Raw genomic sequence first — 18,463 nt, 5'->3', positions numbered from 1 at the left:
TGGCATCATGGATGCATTGAACAGAAGGGCTGACAGAAGGGACGCCATGTAAACATCCTTGGGGCAGATAAGCAATTACCCAACCCCACTATTTGGGGTGAGGCTTCAGAGGAGAGAACGGAGTAACTGAAGTTCAATTCCACCCACTCAAGTCACTTACACCTCATAGGTCAACATTGAAAGTTTCTGACACCTGGCCTCGTCCATCATTAGCAGTAATCTATCAGGCCCAACACAACAGGTCAGCGTAGGTTATGGGAAGTCATAGGGCTAAAAGTAAGGCAAAATTAAATGTGAGTTATTGATTGAGGCCTCTGTAGAGAGAGTCCCATCCAGCTGGGCTCTGCAGGTACAGAGGATAACAGTCTGATAGAGCTTGGATAGGCTTTGACATCTTAGTCATAATTTTAGAACAACTAATCAATGTCAAATCCCTTCTACGCCTCTTACAGCTCCCCCGCCACTCCCAAAGAGTCTTTAACGTCCCATCATTCCAGGTTACTTCCCAGGCAGATCAACAGGAAGCAGTCACGTGGTAATGCCAATCCATCCACAGAAACCTCTCTGCATAAGCTATGGTTGGCTCTTGGGATGGGGAGGACCCACAGTAATACTCAGAGCATGCCAGTCCTACTGCTCCACTTACACCGTTCCCAAAAAGTGATGGTTAGCAATGGCCAAAGTGCTCAGACTTGATGCCGCAAACGCACAGCTCCAAACCCTACATGCTCCAGTACCGTGGTGTCAGGCACAGAGTCTTAAGCATGCAAAGCTGGGCAGGAAATCTCAAGAAAAGGCTCTCAAGAAGTGCCCTTACTTCTAGTAGGGCAGGAAAAAGTGCAGTAGTCTCTCCCAAGGCATCAGCAAGTGCTCCCCCAGCTGAGGTTAGTCAGGGCAGGCATGGGAGAAAGTGAAAGAAAGTTAATTATGCTTTGGCAAAGCTCATTAAATGCTCACACAGGGCGTTGGGTGAAGTTGGGGATGTTTTACTTAATGCAAAATTGATTTGCTTAACCTTGGACCTATTCAACACAGTGAAAAACCCAGCAGGACAATCACAGTCAGGAGTGGCTCAGACATATGACCTACTTTTACCTTCATCACTGCTCTCTTTGGGGCCTGTTTCTTCCAAACCCAAGCCAAACAGATCAGAGTCATTTTTCAGCTTGAAGGAGTGGATTGTAGGCTCCATGGGCTGTGGAGGCTTTGCTAACGAGGTGTCTTCATCTGAGATGTCAGAGGGGTCTTCTCGGACTGGGAATTCACCCTAGAGAATGAAAGTAGACATATCATGGACCCAATCTCAGCTACCAAGGAGTCTAAACTGATTGCTCAAGCAAAAGCCCCATCTCCCCTCTACCTAGCATACATTTCTGCTCTCTAAAGGGGAGTTGGGGGGTGGTAGAACGGAGGTATTTTCAAGAAGCTGTCACAGTTTCATACAAAGGACAGTTCTACCTATTTCATGCCACGATGGAAGTGCCTAGACAGCACTGGAACTGTAGCTCTGGTGTGAAATGCCCTGTAGTGCTTAACATTTGTACTCAAAAGGCCAGCCTCTTGGTGCTGTGGGGTTAAACATGAGCCCCAGATACATCAGGCTTACCAATTGCACTAACAGGCACCGCCATCCTGGAAAACCTTCAAATACAATGGACTCAAACCTATATTGTGCCCTGGCAGAGTCACAGAGGGGAATCCATGCCATCCTGGGGTCAAAAGGCAGCACACATCCAGGGGAAACATTTCATGGGGCTGGAGCAAACCCCCTCTGTTCAAGGAAAGAGGGAGCTGCATCTCTCATGATACAGAGGCTAAAAGCTGGGAAATTGCAGGGGCCAGGTAAAGCCTCAGAAGGCTCCTCTCACCCTGCAAGGGGAGAAAAGGAGACAGCTGTGCCCTGATCCTGGAGCACAGACATCTCACCATGTTTGCCACTTGACACTTAAGGAGTTAACTTATTTCCTTTACAATATTCTTAGCACTAGTCCAAACATGACCTGCCTCACTTGCTGAGCTGCCTTTCTGGCTCTGTATGCAGCCCTCCCCCGTTAGTGGAAGGGGCACAGCTTCTTTCACTGCTCAACCTGGCCAACACATTGTGCACTGAAGAAGCGTTTTTCTATGGAGGGATATCTCCCTGACGCCGATACAATGCGGCGCTTCCCAGCAAATCCTGCTGTCTAATCAGGTACAAGGAGTCATAACCTTGCTCAGAAAGCCACTGTTTTTACAGTGAAATACTTGGAATGGTGAGCATTGGCCACACTAAGAGAACAGAGTGTTACTGAATGAGGCCAGTATGACACATGGCCAACGTCATGGACAAACTAGGACAGGTTTCAGAGTAACAGCCGTGTTAGTCTGTATTCGCAAAAAGAAAAAGAGGACTTGTGGCACCTTAGAGACTAACCAAGCATAAGTTGAGCTTAAGCTTTCGTGAGCTACAGCTCACTTCATCGGATGCATACATTAGGACAGTGACTCTCCCCACACAATCATGATGTGACATCAAACCAACTCTACAGGAGCCCTCTACAGTTACTGGCTCAGTATACAGTACTTTGTCTGCAAGCATAGGGGCTTCTTTACACAGTCAATCATGACTAGTTGTTTTTGTACAGATGAGCCTAATGGTTCTAACTGTGGTCTATCTAAGGCAGGGACATCCAGAGTTTGCTCATATAAAGGCCACAACAGCGAACTGCTAGGATCTCTAAGAATTCACTGACTTCTCTCATCTTTAATATGAAGGAAGGCCCAGGGGAGATGCCAGGTCCTCTCTGATCTGGACAGTCTTTTGCAGGTTGCATCTATGTTAAAGTTGAGCAGCTGCAACCTATCTTGGGAATGTCGTGGATATGCTATGGATACTCCAACTTCAGCTGTATGTTGGATTGCCCCTCTATAATGGCATTTGGGGCTTCAATAGACTTTGCCAAGCAAAGGAAGGATTCAACACAACTTCACCATGGCTTTTCGATTCTTGTGTTGAAAACAGGGAACTGTGTGCACACATTCACTCTCCCTCCCTCCTCTTTCCCCATTCTCCCCCCTTCCTCCAACCTTTAGTACACGAAGATCCAGATAAAAAATCCTTAGCATTTGGGTTTCATACTTTCCATGTGGCTGCTTGAGCTCAGAGTTTATCTACAGTTACTGAGAATAATCTGTATTAGGGCTGTTGATTAATTGCAGTTAACTCACACGATTAATTCAAAAAAATTAACTGCGATTAAAAAAAATTAATCGCCATTAGTCACACTGTTAAACAGAATACCAATTTAAATTTATTAAATATTTTTGGATGTTTTTCTACATTTTCAAATATATTGATTTCTATTACAACACAGAATACAAAGTGTACACTGCTCACTTTAGATTATAATTTTTATTACAAATATTTGCACTGTAAAAATGATACACAAAAATAGTATTTTTCAGTTCACCTCATACAAGTACTGTAGTGCAATCTCTTTATCATGAAAGTATAACTTACAAATGTAGTTTTTTTTGTTACATAACTGCACTCAAAAACAAAACAATGTAAAACTTCAGAGCCTACAAATCCACTCAGTCCTACTTCTTGTTCAGCCAGTTGTTAAGACAAACAAGTTTGTTTACATTTACAGGAGATACTGCTGACTGCTTCTTATTTACCATGTCACCTGAACGTGAGAACAGGCGTTCACATGGCACTTTTGTAGCCAGCATTGCAAGGTATTTATGTGCCAGATATACTAAACATTCGTATGCCCCTTCATGCTTCGGCCACCATTCCGGAGGACATGCTTCCGTGCTGATCATGATTGTTAAAAAAAAAAAAAAAAAAAAAAAATAATATGCATTCATTAAATTTTTGACTAAACTCCTTGGGGGAGAATTCTATGTCCCCTGCTCTGTTTTACACGCACATTCCGCCATGTACTTCATGTTCTAGCAGTCGTGGATGATGACTCAGCACATGTTCATTTTAAGAACACTTTTGCTGTAGATTTGACAAAATGCAGAGAAGGCACCAGTGTGAGATTTCTAAGGATAGATATAGCACTTGACCCAAGGTTTAAGTATCTGAAGTGCCTTCCAAAATCTGAGAGGGACGACATGTGGAGCACGCTTTCAGATGTCTTAAAAGAGCAACACTCTGATGCGGAAACTATAGAACCCGAACCACCAAAAAAGAAAATCAACCTTCTGCTGGTGGCATCTGACTCAGATGATGAAACTGAACATGCGTCGGTCCGCTCTGCTTTGGATCGTTATCGAGTAGAACCTGCCATCAGCATGGATGCATATATTCTGGAATGGTGGTTGAAGCATGAAGGGACATATGAATCTTTTGCGCATCTGCCACATAAAGGGATAGCTCAGTGGTTTGAATATTGGCCTGCTAAATCCAGGGTTGTGAGTTCAATCCTTGAGGGGGGGCCATTTAGGGATCTGGGGCAAAAATTGGGGATTGGCCCTGCTTTGAGCAGGGGGTTGGACTAGATGACCTCCTGAGGTCCCTTCCAACCCTGGTATTCTATGATTCTATGATAAATATCTTGCGATGCCAGCTACAACAGTGCCATGCAAACACCTACCCTCACTTTCAGGTGACATTGTAAACAAGACATGGGCAGCATTATCTCCTGAAAATTGTAACCAAACTTGTTTGTCTGAGCGATTGGCTGATGTAGGACTGAGTGGACTTTTAGATTCTAAAATTTTACATTGTTTTATTTTTGAATGCAGTTATTTTTTGTACATAAATTCTACATTTGTAAAGTTCAACTTTCATATAAAGAGATTGCACTACAGTACTTGTATTAGGTGAATTGAAAAATACTACTTTTGTTTTTTACAGTGCAAATATTTGCAATCGAAAATAAAGCAAGCTCTGTACACTTTGTATTCTGTGTTGTAATTGAAATCAATCTATTTGAAAATATGTAGAAAACATCCAAAAATATTTAAATAAATGGTATTCTATTATTGTTTAATGGTGCGATTAATCGTGGTTAATTTTTTTAATCGCTTGACAGCCCTAACTGTATACTTAAAAATACAACTGTGAGACACTACCATTCGGCTTCAACAATGAGAAGAACATTAGTGGCCTGTGTTTGAACAATAATGCTCTTCAGATGGTTTAACCCTTGTCTTGCAGCTGGCGCTCTTGGGATACTGGGAGATCAGACAAGATCACTCCACTGCTGCTTCTAGGCTGAGCTAGAAAGCAGTGACGCATGCATGTTATTTACCACTTTCTTCATTTGGCTGTCAGACTCCTCGCTTTCAAAGTCCGGGTCATCCATCACAAATGAGAGCATCTGGGTGGCTATCGGTCCCTCCTGATCACTGTCAGACTCCTCAGGCTTTTCTTCTTTGCTCCCCTTCAGTTTGGAAGCAGAGTCCTTGTTCTGGGACATGGTCCTTTGTGCCTGGACTGATGCTGTCTCTGTAGGAGCAGCAGCTCCAGTGGCTGGCAGATTGACGGGGAGCTTTGGGCTGCTGTGTTTCTCAGATCCAGAATGGGGAGGTAAGCTGCCTGGAGGCTTCTGGTCAGGTGCTTTGGTGGAAGCTGCTTCCTTTTGTGGTTTAACTGAATTTTTGGAAGACCTTTAAAAAAGGTAACAAGTTGTCAGCTACAACTCTGTAACAACCACAAAAGGGTGAGCTTGGAGCCCTCCCATCACATCCCAGCTGCGCAGGGGCTGCAGGCCCAATAAGTCACAAGGAGCCGGGTGTAGCGGAAACAAAGAGGGAAATGTCCACCTTGGATCCATCAGGAGAGGTCCCACCACACAATTAAGCTGCCCCAATGGGCTGTTTCAGAAGGTCAGACGGCTGGAGTAAGGAAGATATTGGAATCTGCCGGACTCCACCAGGGGCACTGGACTGTTAATGTTTGACTAACATTTTTCTCCATTACAATTGAGGCCTCCCTGATCATATGGAAAGGGGGAAGCATAACTAGTTGATTTTGTTAGAAATCAGTTTCATATAGACAAATATTTCCTTATTCAGATCCCCCCAAAGAGGCAGCACTGGAAGGGATAGAGGAACGTGGATTAAAAGCGGGGGATTTATACAGTCACAGTCTTAGCAAGTTGGAACCCCTGGCTTTCATCCTATGACCTCATGCCAAACCCCTTCTCCTGCATGAAGAAAAGGAGGACTTGTGGCACCTTAGAGACCAGGACTAACTGTGAGCCCTCGGGAGATAGGAGGTATCTTAACACAACATGCGTTATCTTTCTTATGACACTCAGATAGTGACAGTGTTTGAGGAAAACCAAGAGGCTCCACCTCTTTCCTGTACTCTTCCATGTCTACTCCCTTTATCTCTCACACTGAACAAGTGAAGCAAAGTGACTAATGGTAACTAATCAGTTAGTGGAACCTATTCTAGGGGATTTCTCTCATCTACACCTAAGCAGTGATGAGACTCTATAGGTTTTATACTAGCACTCAGACCCTGGAAATCTTTCTGGCAGTAAGCCAAATGCTGAAAGATAGCCCAGACATCCCTGAGGACACAAATACTTGAGATCAACGCACTTGCTTGTGGGCAAAGCCCTGTTGCATTATTTATACGATGGCACACTTCCTATTCCATGCAATTTACACCCTTTTCTGTGGGCTCCAATCTCCAGCAAGAGCAGCAATGCCATTCCCCCATGCCAAAGTGCTGCTTGTTTTGGTGCACAGAGAGGGCATCACAAGCGCCGTCTGTGCCCTAGCAATGAGTCTTGAGACCCACCCATACCCACTATGAAAAAGTGCTCAACGGCTTACCCAACTCCTCTTGTTCAAATTTTGGAAGAAGGCTGGGCCACTCCCTCATGAAGAGCAGCTCACACTCTGTGGACGGATTGCTTGATATGACAAATCAAGTTAGCCCTTTGGCTCCATTTGTGTTACAATTTCATCCAAACTGAATAAACTGGTTGGTGATCAGTAATACTACTATGCACTTCCACAGAACCTTCCATCAGAGAATCTGTACTTTGTGAACTGTTGCAAAGTTGGCCTCAGTTGGTGAGGCACAGATAACCCCATTTTACAGCTAGGGAAACAGGCTCAGTGAGATTAAGTGAGCTGGTTAAGGCCACAGTGAGTCAGTGGCAGGACTGAAAAAAGACCTACATCTCCCAACTCCCAGTTTCATACTTTAGCTAGTAGACTATACTCCTTCATACCATTGTGTCTTGTAGTCAATGTCAATGTCTTCATCAGCCACGATGGTGACCATAGCATCCTCCATTTCTGCCTCCTCCTCACTTGACAAAGTAATATTTTTGCTTGGTACAAGTTCTGTTGCCAATGAGGGTTTGCTGGGCACTTTGTCATCTAGATCCAGATCATCTTGGAAACCAGCTACCATGGGATTCCCTCCAAGAGCCTCCCCATCACTGTAAGATACAGAAGTGTTAAACAGAACCCCTCAGGGTGCATTCAGATGCGTACACTCCTACTTCTAGAATGCAAATGAAGCACTGGTGTTCCAGACTAATGCAACCTGAGTTCTAGGATCTCTTCCCTACCTTAATGGAGGGCCATCTGTGGTTAAACTGGGTCATCTGAAGATACCAGTGTCCTATTTGACTGTGCACTCCCTGACCTGCCATAGAGCTCAGGCAGTGCCTGATCACCAGAGCCAAAGGCCTGGCACAGCCCAAGTTCCACACTGGATTATAACACGGGGAGTGTGGTGGGGCAGCAAGTAGTGGTTAGTACAACCAAGATCTTAAGTGAGACCTCACAGCTGCAGACCATCTTTCTGCCTCAGCGAGGACTTTACGGGAACATTTCCCGAACACTGTGCACGGTATGAGTTAATTAAAAACCAACAGGAATTGCATGCCTTAATCCCCATGTCCTGTGATTCAGAAATATCCCATATTGTCACAGTGGCAGGAATATACCTTCAGCGTTTGGCTCCTCTGTGTTAATTCTATTCTATAGTGCTCCCTGAAGTAGGCAGCTACCCAGACACTATAACAATGCTTAACATTCCGCAAATTAAATTAACCTAAGGACACATTTTAGAGTGTAAGAGCCCTTAAGGCTCCCTTGACTGAACAGGGTTATGGATTCTGAGACATCTTGATAGGGAGTTTCACTACAGAATTATAAACTGGGAATTCTTGGCTTGATTTCCCAAGGACCTGCCATATTAATGCTTTCCTCAAGATTTGCTCACGTCAGGAATACAGATTATTTTCACAATTCAGACCCAGGAGACTTCATATCCCCTTCCCTTATCCTGTCTGCTCTCTCTATTAAGTACTTTTTATTCAGAGAGGATCATTTGCTTCTTGATAAATGGATGTATTATGTTGGTGTCCAACCCACATAGAACATTCACCTTCCTTTTAATGACTTGTTAAAGATTTCACAAACTCATCTCATTAGCTTCCAAATACAAAAAATAACATTTATGGCACGTGATGGTTAACACTTCAGAAGGTTAAAGGAAGGCGCTGGGACTCCTCCTCAGGTGGGAGGGATAGCTCAGTGGTTTGAGCATTGGCCTGCTAAACCCAGGGTTGTGAGTACAATCCTTGAGGGGGCCATTTAGGGATCTGGGGCAAAAACTGGGGATTGGTCCTGCTTTGAGCAGGGGGTTGGACTAGATGACCTCCTGAGGTCCCTGATAGACTATGATTCTATGACTGACTAATCGTCCCTCAAGCTTCAGACCTGGTTTTCTAGTTGGTGTCTATCATCACTCTGACGCCCCCTGGCCAATGCCCAGCAGGACACTGACCAGCTGTGGATGGTGGAAGCTGCCACACGTGCTTGCTAAAGGAACATGACGTTCAAAGGACTTTAGTTGATTACATTTCTACTCACCCAGCCATTTTTTTACAGACTGTCATTCTCAAGTGGATGTTCTCAGGAATTTGTACCTTTACCAACTGAGTGTGTATGATGGAGAGAGCTCATTTCAAATTTGACACTGCGGTAAGTGTTGATTTCAACTGACCATTTGCCTAGATCATCATGCGACATTCAGGTTTTACATGCAATCCCCTTGGGGATTCCTCTGCCTCCCTTCTGGAGTGCTAAAGAGACCCTCTGCTTTCTAAACACTGCAGCCACCAATGCTCCAGCTGAGACAGACTGCCCAAGACTCCCTCTAGAGCCCAACACTGCTGCTGCCACAATGAACCAAAGAGGTGTTGACTGCTGAGCATAAGGGACATGCTGCTCCCCCAGGCTGAGTGGGTTGCCACTGCAGCCCTCACAGCCCACACCAGACTCATGAACAAGAGAGAACTGGCTCCTGAACCCTGATCTCCCATATAACAGGGCACAGCCTCACCCCAGGCTAACCCCACAAAAACGAGCTAAAACACGACACCGGGGGGGGGGGGTGTTGTGTTAAAAAGAGGTTTCTGGGGATTAAAAAGAATGTGAGTGGATTTCCCTTAAATGTCTCAGAAACAATGCGGCAGGTGGCTTTATTTTAAAATGCTATTGGTGGTGTGACATGCTCCAGAAACCTCACTCTCTAGGTTATAGCACTGTCTTGAATATACAGCAGTAGCTTAATTAATGCAACGATAGCTATCGCCTGCTGTTAGTGCAATTATCTTCCCACCAATCAGCACACACACTGGACTTAGGCACGGATCTTTAAAATGTCCTCAGTCTGGATAGAAAGAACATGTACACGCACAGATGAACAAAGTGGCTCATCCCCACATGCAGCGTATATGTAAAGAGACTGACTGCCTCCATCACTAGCTTTACACAAATCTCCTAGCTGCAGCTTAAACAGCAAAACAATGAAGTGAAAATACATCAGGAAAAACACTGCTGCAATACAAACAAGGTCTGACAATGCAAAATTAGTATCACCTTGTGGCACTGACTCGCCGGTTGGAAGGAACTTGCAAAGAATGCAAAAATAAGCATACTGCACCAGTCTCAACAGCCTGCCAAACCTGCATTAATCCTGCGCTACCGTGGTCCCCAATATGGGCACCCAGCACCAAAGCAGTATGAGATTTAAGGTAAACCCTGCTGACATGACGCCAAAGAACATGCTAGGTGAGGCCCCCCATACCGAGGCTCAGTGGCATATAGGGGCAAACTCCATTTCAAATCCTGAGTGTACTGCTTTCAGTTCAGAAGAAACGGAGCAGCCTTAGCTCTCTCCCTAATGTACCTTCCCCTACAGAGAGGCTGAACAAACTCCTCCTGTCACTTTAATTTAGGAGCTAGAGAAACAGAGGGGAAGGAACTAAAATCTAGTTCAGCAAGGAAGCTGGAGGGAACTTGTGCTGTGGGAGAGGGGTGGTATGAGCATGCGCCAGGGCAAGGGGAGGCTCCACAGTGTGAAGGAAACCCTGTCCTCAGTTCCCCTCACTTGCACTCTCAACACAGCTGGGTGACACTACTGAAACAGCTGTCCATGGAGGTGTATATTTGGGGGGGGGGGGGGCAAGAAAACGACTGGGACGACAGACAAGTTCAGAGTGATGCAGATTTAAGGATATAGAAAGATAACTAGATGGTTAGTAAAGATAAAAGTCTAGTGAGGTGGTGAAAACAGATCCACAGCTTCACACAGAACTCACCTTTCTAATCCTGTATCCCACCCATAAGCATAACTTAACTACTTCCGGCAAGGCCAGGAACAGAGAAGAAATAGGGACGTCTATTCTGAGTCTGATAAGCTTCTTTAATACCCTTCAAATACATCTTAGCATAGTGCATCCGACTAAGGATAAGCCAGGCAAGCCCTGTGGCCGGGAAATAGGAAATATAACTGTCTCAATGAGCTGCTCAAGGAACATATATTTCAAGAGTTCTCCCTATACACTGCAGGACAGAAAACAGGCCTTAAAAAAACCAACGAAAACAAAAATGGAGCTTGGGACACATAATCCCATAAGTCTTCAAAGACTTGTGCTGGTGGTTAGGAATTACATAGCTCAGCCGTTCTCAGCTTGTGGTCTGTGAACAACCCACAGTCCTCCCATGGCGCTGGCTCACTTCCAGCAGCTAGGCCACATTTCAAGACTGCTAAAGTACACAAATATATTGCTCTGATATGACTTTTCCATGTCCGTGATTGGTGCAGTGGCCAAAGGGATATTATGGAATCACAAGGGGGCGGAAGGGGTCCACAAAGCATAATATGGCCAACACTGAAATCGTTTGAGAATCCCTGATATAGCAAAAACCACGTAGCATCCGAATGCCAGTTTGATGTTGCTGCTATAGCACAGAAAGAAAACCTGTCAAGGCAAAGCAAAAGTGTTCTTCTGAATGAAGTCACCACACTAGTAAGTCTCATGAAGGGCTCAATTACAAGAGATCCTACTCCACTGGATCTAGGATGGGCATCTAAAGGTTATGCACATTAGCACTTTCGTCAGTAAAAAAATGGTTACCTACCTTCTCATAACTGTTGTTCTTTGAGATATGTTGCTCATGTCCATTCCAAGTAGGTGTATGCATGCTGCGTGCACAGTCACCGGAAGGTTTTTCCCCTAGCGGTACCTGTCAGGTCAGCCTGGGCGCCCCCTGAAATCACGCCTTCAAGGCGCTGCATATAGGGCCCTGCTGACCTGCTGCCTCTTCAGTTCCTTCTTGCCGGAGGCACCATTAGAGGAGAAGGTGGATGGGCCTTGGAATGGACATGAGTAACATATCTGTAAGAACAATAGGTATGAGAAGCTAGGTAACCGTTTTTGCTTCTTCTAGTGCTTGCTCATGTCAATCCCAAGTAGGTGACTCCCAAGCAGACCACTGGAGGAGGGATCAGAGCTCATAGGTCAGGGTTCACTGACTGAAGCACCGCTCTGCCGAAAACTGCATCATCCCTGGCATGCTGGATGATGGCATAATGTGAAGTGATCGTGTGGCTCGACAACCAGGTCACTGCCCTGCAAATCTCCTGTATAGGGACTTGTGCCAGGAATGTGGCCAAGGAGGCCTGCACCCTTGTAGAATGCGCTGTTAGCGTCGGGGCTGGTACTTTTGCCAGGTCATAACAAGTCCGAAAGCAGGACATAATCCACAGTGAAATTCTTTGGGACGATACTGGGAGGCCCTTCATCCTGTCTGCTATCGCGAATAGATGGTTAGACTTCCAGAATGGTTTTGTCCTTTCAATATAGAAGGCCAGAGGCTGCCTCACATCCAGGGAATGGAGTCTTTGTTCCCTGCTGTCAGCGTGTGGCTTAGGGCAAAACACTGGGAGGAAGATGTCCTGACTTGTGTGACATTGAGATACCACCTTTGGCAAGAAGGCTGGATGAGGCCGCAACTGGACCATGTCCTTATAAAGGACCGTGTATGGAGGTTCAGATGTCAAGGCTTTGATCCCAGACACCCTCCTGGCTGAAGTTATTGCCACCAGAAATACTACTTTCCACGAGAGGTAGAGGAGTGAGTATGTTGCTAAGGGCTCGAAGGGAGGTCCCATTAACCTGGAGAGCACCAGGTTAAGATCCCATGCTGGTATCGGATGGCGGACAGGAGAGTATACCCTGTCCAGGCCCTTGAGAAAATGACTTACCATCAGGCTAGCAAAGACCAATCGACCATCCACCCCTGGGTGGAATGCCAACATGGCTGCTACGTGAACCTTTACAGATGACACCACCAGATCTGACTGCATCCAGTGCAGTAGATAGTCTAAGATGAAGGGTACTGATGCTTGAGTTGGAGACGTGCCCCTTTGTGTTGCCCAGATCGAAAATCTCTTCCATTTAGCTAAGTAAGTAGCTCTAGTGGACGGCTTCTGGCTGCTGAGGAGGACATCTCTGACATGGGGTTTAGTCATGAAGCTTCCATGCTGTGAAGTGGAGAGATTCAAGGTTGAGGTGCTGGAGGTGACCATGGTCTTGGGTGATCGGAGTGGCTACTGACAGTTCCAGGAGCGATGTGTACCAGTGTTGGCGGGGCCAGGCAGGTGCTATTAGAATGACAGTCGCCTTGTCCCTTCTGATCTTGAGCAGGGCCTCGTGAATGAGCGGAAAGGGTGGGAAACGCATAGAACAGACGGTCCTTCCCAGGGAGAGGAAACATCTGTGGTTGAGCCCAGGCTGTGATTCAGGAAGGTGCAAAACTGCTGATACTTCCTGTCTGTTTTCTTTGTGAACAGGTCCACCTGGGGAATTCCCCACTGTTGGAAGATGCTGTTCATGATGTCCGAGCAAATGGACCACTCGTGGCCATGGAATGATCTGCTGAGATGGTCCGCCAGCTCAATCTGGGATCCCAGAAGATAAGACGCCTCTAGGTGTATTGAGTGAGCCACGCAGAAGTCCCACAGCTTGCGGGCTTCCTGGCACAGAGGGGAGGAGTATGCTCCACCTTGTCTGTTTTATATAAAATATCGCTGTTGTACTGTCCATCATGACTGATCCAATCCTACCTGGAGAGCAGATGTGTAAGGTTTGAGAGGCTAAGCGAACCACCTTCAACTCTCTGATGTTGATATGGAGCAAGACTTCTGTTTGGGACCAGAGGCCTTGCGTCCTGAGCTAAGTTCCCTCTAAGCCACGCAGCAGCCTTTCAAGGGCTGCGCAGGCACTCAGGGCTGTGGCGGGGAGAGGCACCCCTCCCGCAGCCCCGACCTGCCGTGGCAGCTTCAGGGCTGGGGCCGCAGGAGAGGTACCTCTCCCTGCCGCTGTGGCTCTAGGGCAGGGGCCGAGTTTGTATTATGCATTCCAGCCCTTCACTCTCTCTAACTCAAATCAAAGCCCAGCTGAAGCCAGAGTTCCTACTGTTCCTGTTTCACTGAGTTTTGAAAGGACAGTTTCCTCACAGAACCCATCAAGCAGCCCCAGGTTCACAAAAGGGTCACAACAAACCCTTTCAGCAAAACTGGCCTGAGCTTGAGGTTTGTAACAAAACTTAGATCCAGGAGAGTCGTGTACAGTTTTGCCTTTGCTGTGAATACTTCCCCCTGCACATCAGCACATCTCTCATGTTGTTTACCAGTGTCAAAATGGTATTATGGGTACGGACACTTCTTACAGCTGCTGAAAATTTTAACAGTTTTCTTACCGAGGGAGTGAAATCTTGCTGTCCATTGCACTGGTGTAAATCCAGTGTAACTCCATTAATATCCATGGTGTGACTAAATGCTGAATTTGGCCCGCAGTCTGTTATTCAGCTGTGAAATTTTCTGCTTGATATTAATCCCAGAAGAACCCAAGTCTTCCTCTTGAGCAGAGGCTACTGGGGGAGAGGTGCCTCTCCCCACCACAGCAGGTCCGGGGCTGCAGTGGTGAGAGAGGGCTGGGGGGAGACCTCTCTCCCCGCCACAGTCCTGGGGCAGCCTGCACCCCAAATCCCTCATCCCCAGCCCAGACCCACAGCCAGAGCCCTCACCCCCCCCCCCACACCCCAACCCTCTGCCCCAGCCCTGAGCCTCCTCCCACAATCTGAACCCCTCAGTCCCACCCCCACCACACATCACCTCTCACCATGGACAAGTGCCCTCTATTGTTCTTGTGCCTCTTGTGAGGCGCTAGTGAGTGCGAGCAGTGCCGTGTTGCTGTCATGGACTTTGGTGCTGGGGAGTGATGGTGCCGAGGTTTTCTATGCATAGAGTCCTTCCTCATTGCCATAGCTTCTCTAATGGAGGCCGGCATGCTCTGAATGGAGGTGCTGGGTGCCGTGTCCTGCTGGCCTGGAGCCAGTTGGGGATGAAGAACTGCCTCCATGAGGAGCTGCTTGAGCCTCAAGTCCCTTCCCTTTTTAGTTCTAGGGCAGAACCCTTTGCAGATCCTGCAACAATCTGTTTGATGTGCTTCCCCCAGGCACTTTAGACAGGAGTCGTGGAGATCGCCCTTTGGCATGATTTGTTGCAGGTCCCGCATAGTTTAAACCCTAGGGATCAAGGCATGCCCAAAACCCGAAGAGGGGAACGAACTGTGTTTGGGGGACCTGCAAACTCTAACTAGCTACTAACTAACTACAACTAATACTAACTATTTAAATATTTACAGATTGAAGATACAAAAATAACTAGAGGAAACGCTTGCTGAAGCAAGAGAGACACACAGCTCCAACAACCATTACTGGCGGTAAGAAGGAACTGAGGAGGCAGAGGGTCAGCAGGGACCTATATGCGGCGACTTGAAGGCGCGATTCCAGGGTGCACCCAGGCCGACACGATGGGTACTGCTAGGGGAAAAACCTTCCGATGACTGTGCACTTGGCACGCACCCACCTACTTAAACAAACACTTGAAGAACGTATGTGAAAAACACGCCCTCCTGACCGACGTAAGTTACACCAACAGAAGTGCTGGTGTGGACAGCGCAATGCCGGTAGGAGATGCTCTCCCACCAACATAGCTACCATTGCTCGTTGGGGATCGTTTATGTCGACGGGAGAGCTCTCTCATCAGCATAAAGCGGCTACATGGGAGATCTTACAGCAATGCCACTGCATGGTCTCTACTATAGACATGGAAGCATGTCCTCTGGAATGGTGGCTGAAGCATGAAGGGGCATACGAATGTTTAGCATATCTGGCACATAAGTACCTTGCAATGCCAGCTACAAAATTGCCATGTGAATGCCTGTTCTGACTTTCAGGTGACATTTTAAAAAAGAAACAGGCAGCACCATCTCCTATAAATGCAAACCACCTTGTTTGTTTGAGCGATTTGCTGAACAAGTAGTAAGACTGAGTGGACTTGTCGGCTCTAAAGTTTTACATTGTTTTGGAGTGCAGTTATGTTACAAAAAAATGGACATCTGTAAGTTGCACTTTCATGATAAAGAATGCACTACAGTACTTATATGAGATAAAAGAAATAATATTTTTCAGTTTATCATTTTTATAGTGCAAACATTTGTAATAAAAAATATAAAGTGAGCCGTGTACACTTTGTATTCTATGTTGTAATTAAAATCAATATATATGAAAATATAGAAAAACATCCAAAATATTTAATAAATTTCAGTTCGTATTCTTTTGTTTAACAGTGCGATTAAAGCTGCAATTAATCACAATGACTTTGTTTGAGTTAACTGCATGAGTTAACTGCGCTTAATCGACAGCTCTATTTGTAACAGACGCTTCCAAGTGAGACTCTCGGGTAAAGTCACACAGTGACGCAGCCTGTCAGTTTTGGAGCACGATCAAAGCCAGAAACAAAATTAGGCTGCACCGCAGCTTTCTGGCATTCGAAGGGTGTCAGGAAGAACAATGCTTGGCAATGACAAACTCATCCTGCCAATGCAGTAAATAGGATTCTGCAAGCATCTGTTGCCAGGGCAATTTACAGAAGAGCAGCAACCGTTTAATATCGAGAGCTAACATAGAGGCCAATAGTAGAAGAGGCTAGAAAGCAATCAGGGAGAAGTGCAGGGGGGATGGGATTTGGAAATTATATAATTCACTCTCAACCACTGCTTCCCGTCATTGGCTCTGGAAGACAGTAAATTCCTGAGTGGAGTTCAAGGTAGTGGCTCTAAGCAGTTTTGGGACCTGGCTAATGGGAGAGAGACCCACCCTCTCTTCCTGTGAGCGATACTATAATTACGGCTAGCAGACATGCTCGAGTTGGCAGCCTCTCCAATTTAACAGGGATAGGTGTTGCTAGCAGGGCATGCTGCAAGCCATTTGATTTCTTGGGTGTTCAGGAAAGGAAGAGAAAGTGTCTGAGGTGAGGCTACCTTACTCGGATACATACACACTCTTTGGGGGTTTGCACTCTGTGTAGCATACTGTGTGTGTATTAAGACCATAAGGCCCTAGAGAATGCTGAGGAGTCACACATGATCCCTCAGTCACGCAGACTGCACTTCCGAGTGCTATTTCTATCCCACTCCTCTTCCCCCATCCCCAGTTCCTTTCCTCCTTACCTGTCGCTTTCACTGGGGTCCTTAGTCCTAGTTATCCCCTTGTCTCTCTGAGGGATTGGATCTTCCAGAAAGCTGCGGTCCAGGCTGTCATCGGGAATAAAGTCCTCCACACTCTGCACTTTTGCAGGGACTTCACTGGGGGGAATAGTAGCAGCATCTATAGATGGAACAGTGATCAGGTAACACACAACAGAACAGTTTGGCACAATTGGCCCAGCTGGTGTGGCAGGGAATTTACTCCTCTAAGCATCTCAAACCCATGCTTCTCTAGCATGCGGAGGGTCACTTCTGTGTGTAGACGTGTAGCTAACACCACAACAGTCTTGGACATTTGCTGTGTAGCAGAAGGAATGCAACAGGCCATTCAGATCAAACCACTGCTTCGCATGAAGGTAGCCATGAGCTGCCTTTTGGCTACTGCTGGTTTAGCATGTACCAAGCTCAACTTATCTTTTCCTCCTTAAAACTCACCTATGCCACTATAACCTACAGAGTGCTGCCAGTTGATAACAGGGGTTGTGATTACAGCCAGGACTGGCTTTTTATACCTATGAACTGTGCACAAAGCTAGTCCATGTTAAAACTTCCGGTTACTGTTCCCTTGTCTTTCACCCAGCTTTTTCACACACATGATTTTGTCATTTAAAATTGTAAACCTTTCGGGGCAAGGACTGTCACTTACTCTATCTTTGTAAGCTACCTAGCAAGAGGCCTCCAACAGATCAATGCCCCTAGGTGTTACGTAAAATAAGAGTTGCTTTAATAGGTCTTATTTGTGGAGCAATCTTTACTCTTCTCCTAGGTTAATCTTCATCCCAGATTCTTAACACAAAGAAAAGCAGTTCTCAAACAGACATGAAAAGTGTGACTACTTGCACTTTTGTTTGCAGCATCCTTTAAGATGAACAATGACTTTTCCCCGATTGCCCTAGTGCAAGTTTTCCTAAAGGAGCAGAGCCTAACGTGGCTTTTTGTTCACTTCCTTGCTTGGGTAACAGCATCACTGACATCAGGGAATAACTTAAAAACATTACTGCTGCAGAACATGTATGTGTAGCTCAAACTTTCTTTTGCAGATCTTATAAAAACACACTGGCTTTCTGAAAGTTACTCTGACAAAACAATGGATAAAAAGCTTATAACACTGGGGTTGGACTGTGTCCATTTTTCTTAGTGAACCCATTGCCTCTCTGCATTCAGTTCTATGTGATTTTGTTTCCAGTGTAAATTGTGAAGGAGACTGGCCACATCTTGCTGTTCATTTGCATTTTCACTTTTTTGTTTCTTTGGACAAAGCATAAAAAGACCTGCAGATCAGGAGTTTCCAACTTTCCTCCTTTCTCCCTATTTCCTGCTTCCAGGGAACTGGCACAGGTAAGAAGAGTTATAAAATTGCAATTGGTGGGTTTTGTCACAACTGATAATAGATCCAGGAGATAAGACATCATGTACAGAATTAAAACTGAACTTGAGAGTGCATTTTGAGCACCTCCCCCTTTCTGTGGGTGTCTTGATAGCTTTATGAACTCCTTAAAGTGACAGTTTGAAGGAGGAGGTTATTTAGCAAAGGGTGACTCAAACCCCTGTCATGCTAATAATCGCTAGGCAGTGGCAGCTCCAGTCAG

The 18,463-nt window shown here is 45.9% G+C and overlaps 1 protein-coding gene across 3 annotated transcripts in view; it reads right to left on the bottom strand.

Moving 5' to 3' along the window:
• Window positions 1-18,463, bottom strand: part of RABL6 (RAB, member RAS oncogene family like 6) — a 100,942-nt gene that overhangs the window by 11,463 nt on the left and 71,016 nt on the right. For 2 of the 3 annotated variants that reach the window (XM_074973950.1, XM_074973951.1), the window contains 4 exons: window positions 16,839-16,995; window positions 7,188-7,400; window positions 5,247-5,604; window positions 1,096-1,267 (listed from right to left, as the gene is read on the bottom strand). In XM_074973950.1, coding sequence (XP_074830051.1) covers window positions 1,096-1,267; window positions 5,247-5,604; window positions 7,188-7,400; window positions 16,839-16,995 — 900 coding nt within the window. The remainder of the gene's footprint in view (window positions 1-1,095; window positions 1,268-5,246; window positions 5,605-7,187; window positions 7,401-16,838; window positions 16,996-18,463) is intronic. The other variant, XM_074973952.1, reaches the window with a different exon arrangement.

The sequence above is a fragment of the Natator depressus genome, chromosome 16 (genome assembly GCF_965152275.1).
Source record: "Natator depressus isolate rNatDep1 chromosome 16, rNatDep2.hap1, whole genome shotgun sequence".
NCBI lineage: Eukaryota > Metazoa > Chordata > Testudines > Cheloniidae > Natator > Natator depressus.
This window is presented reverse-complemented; position numbering and strand designations above follow the sequence as displayed.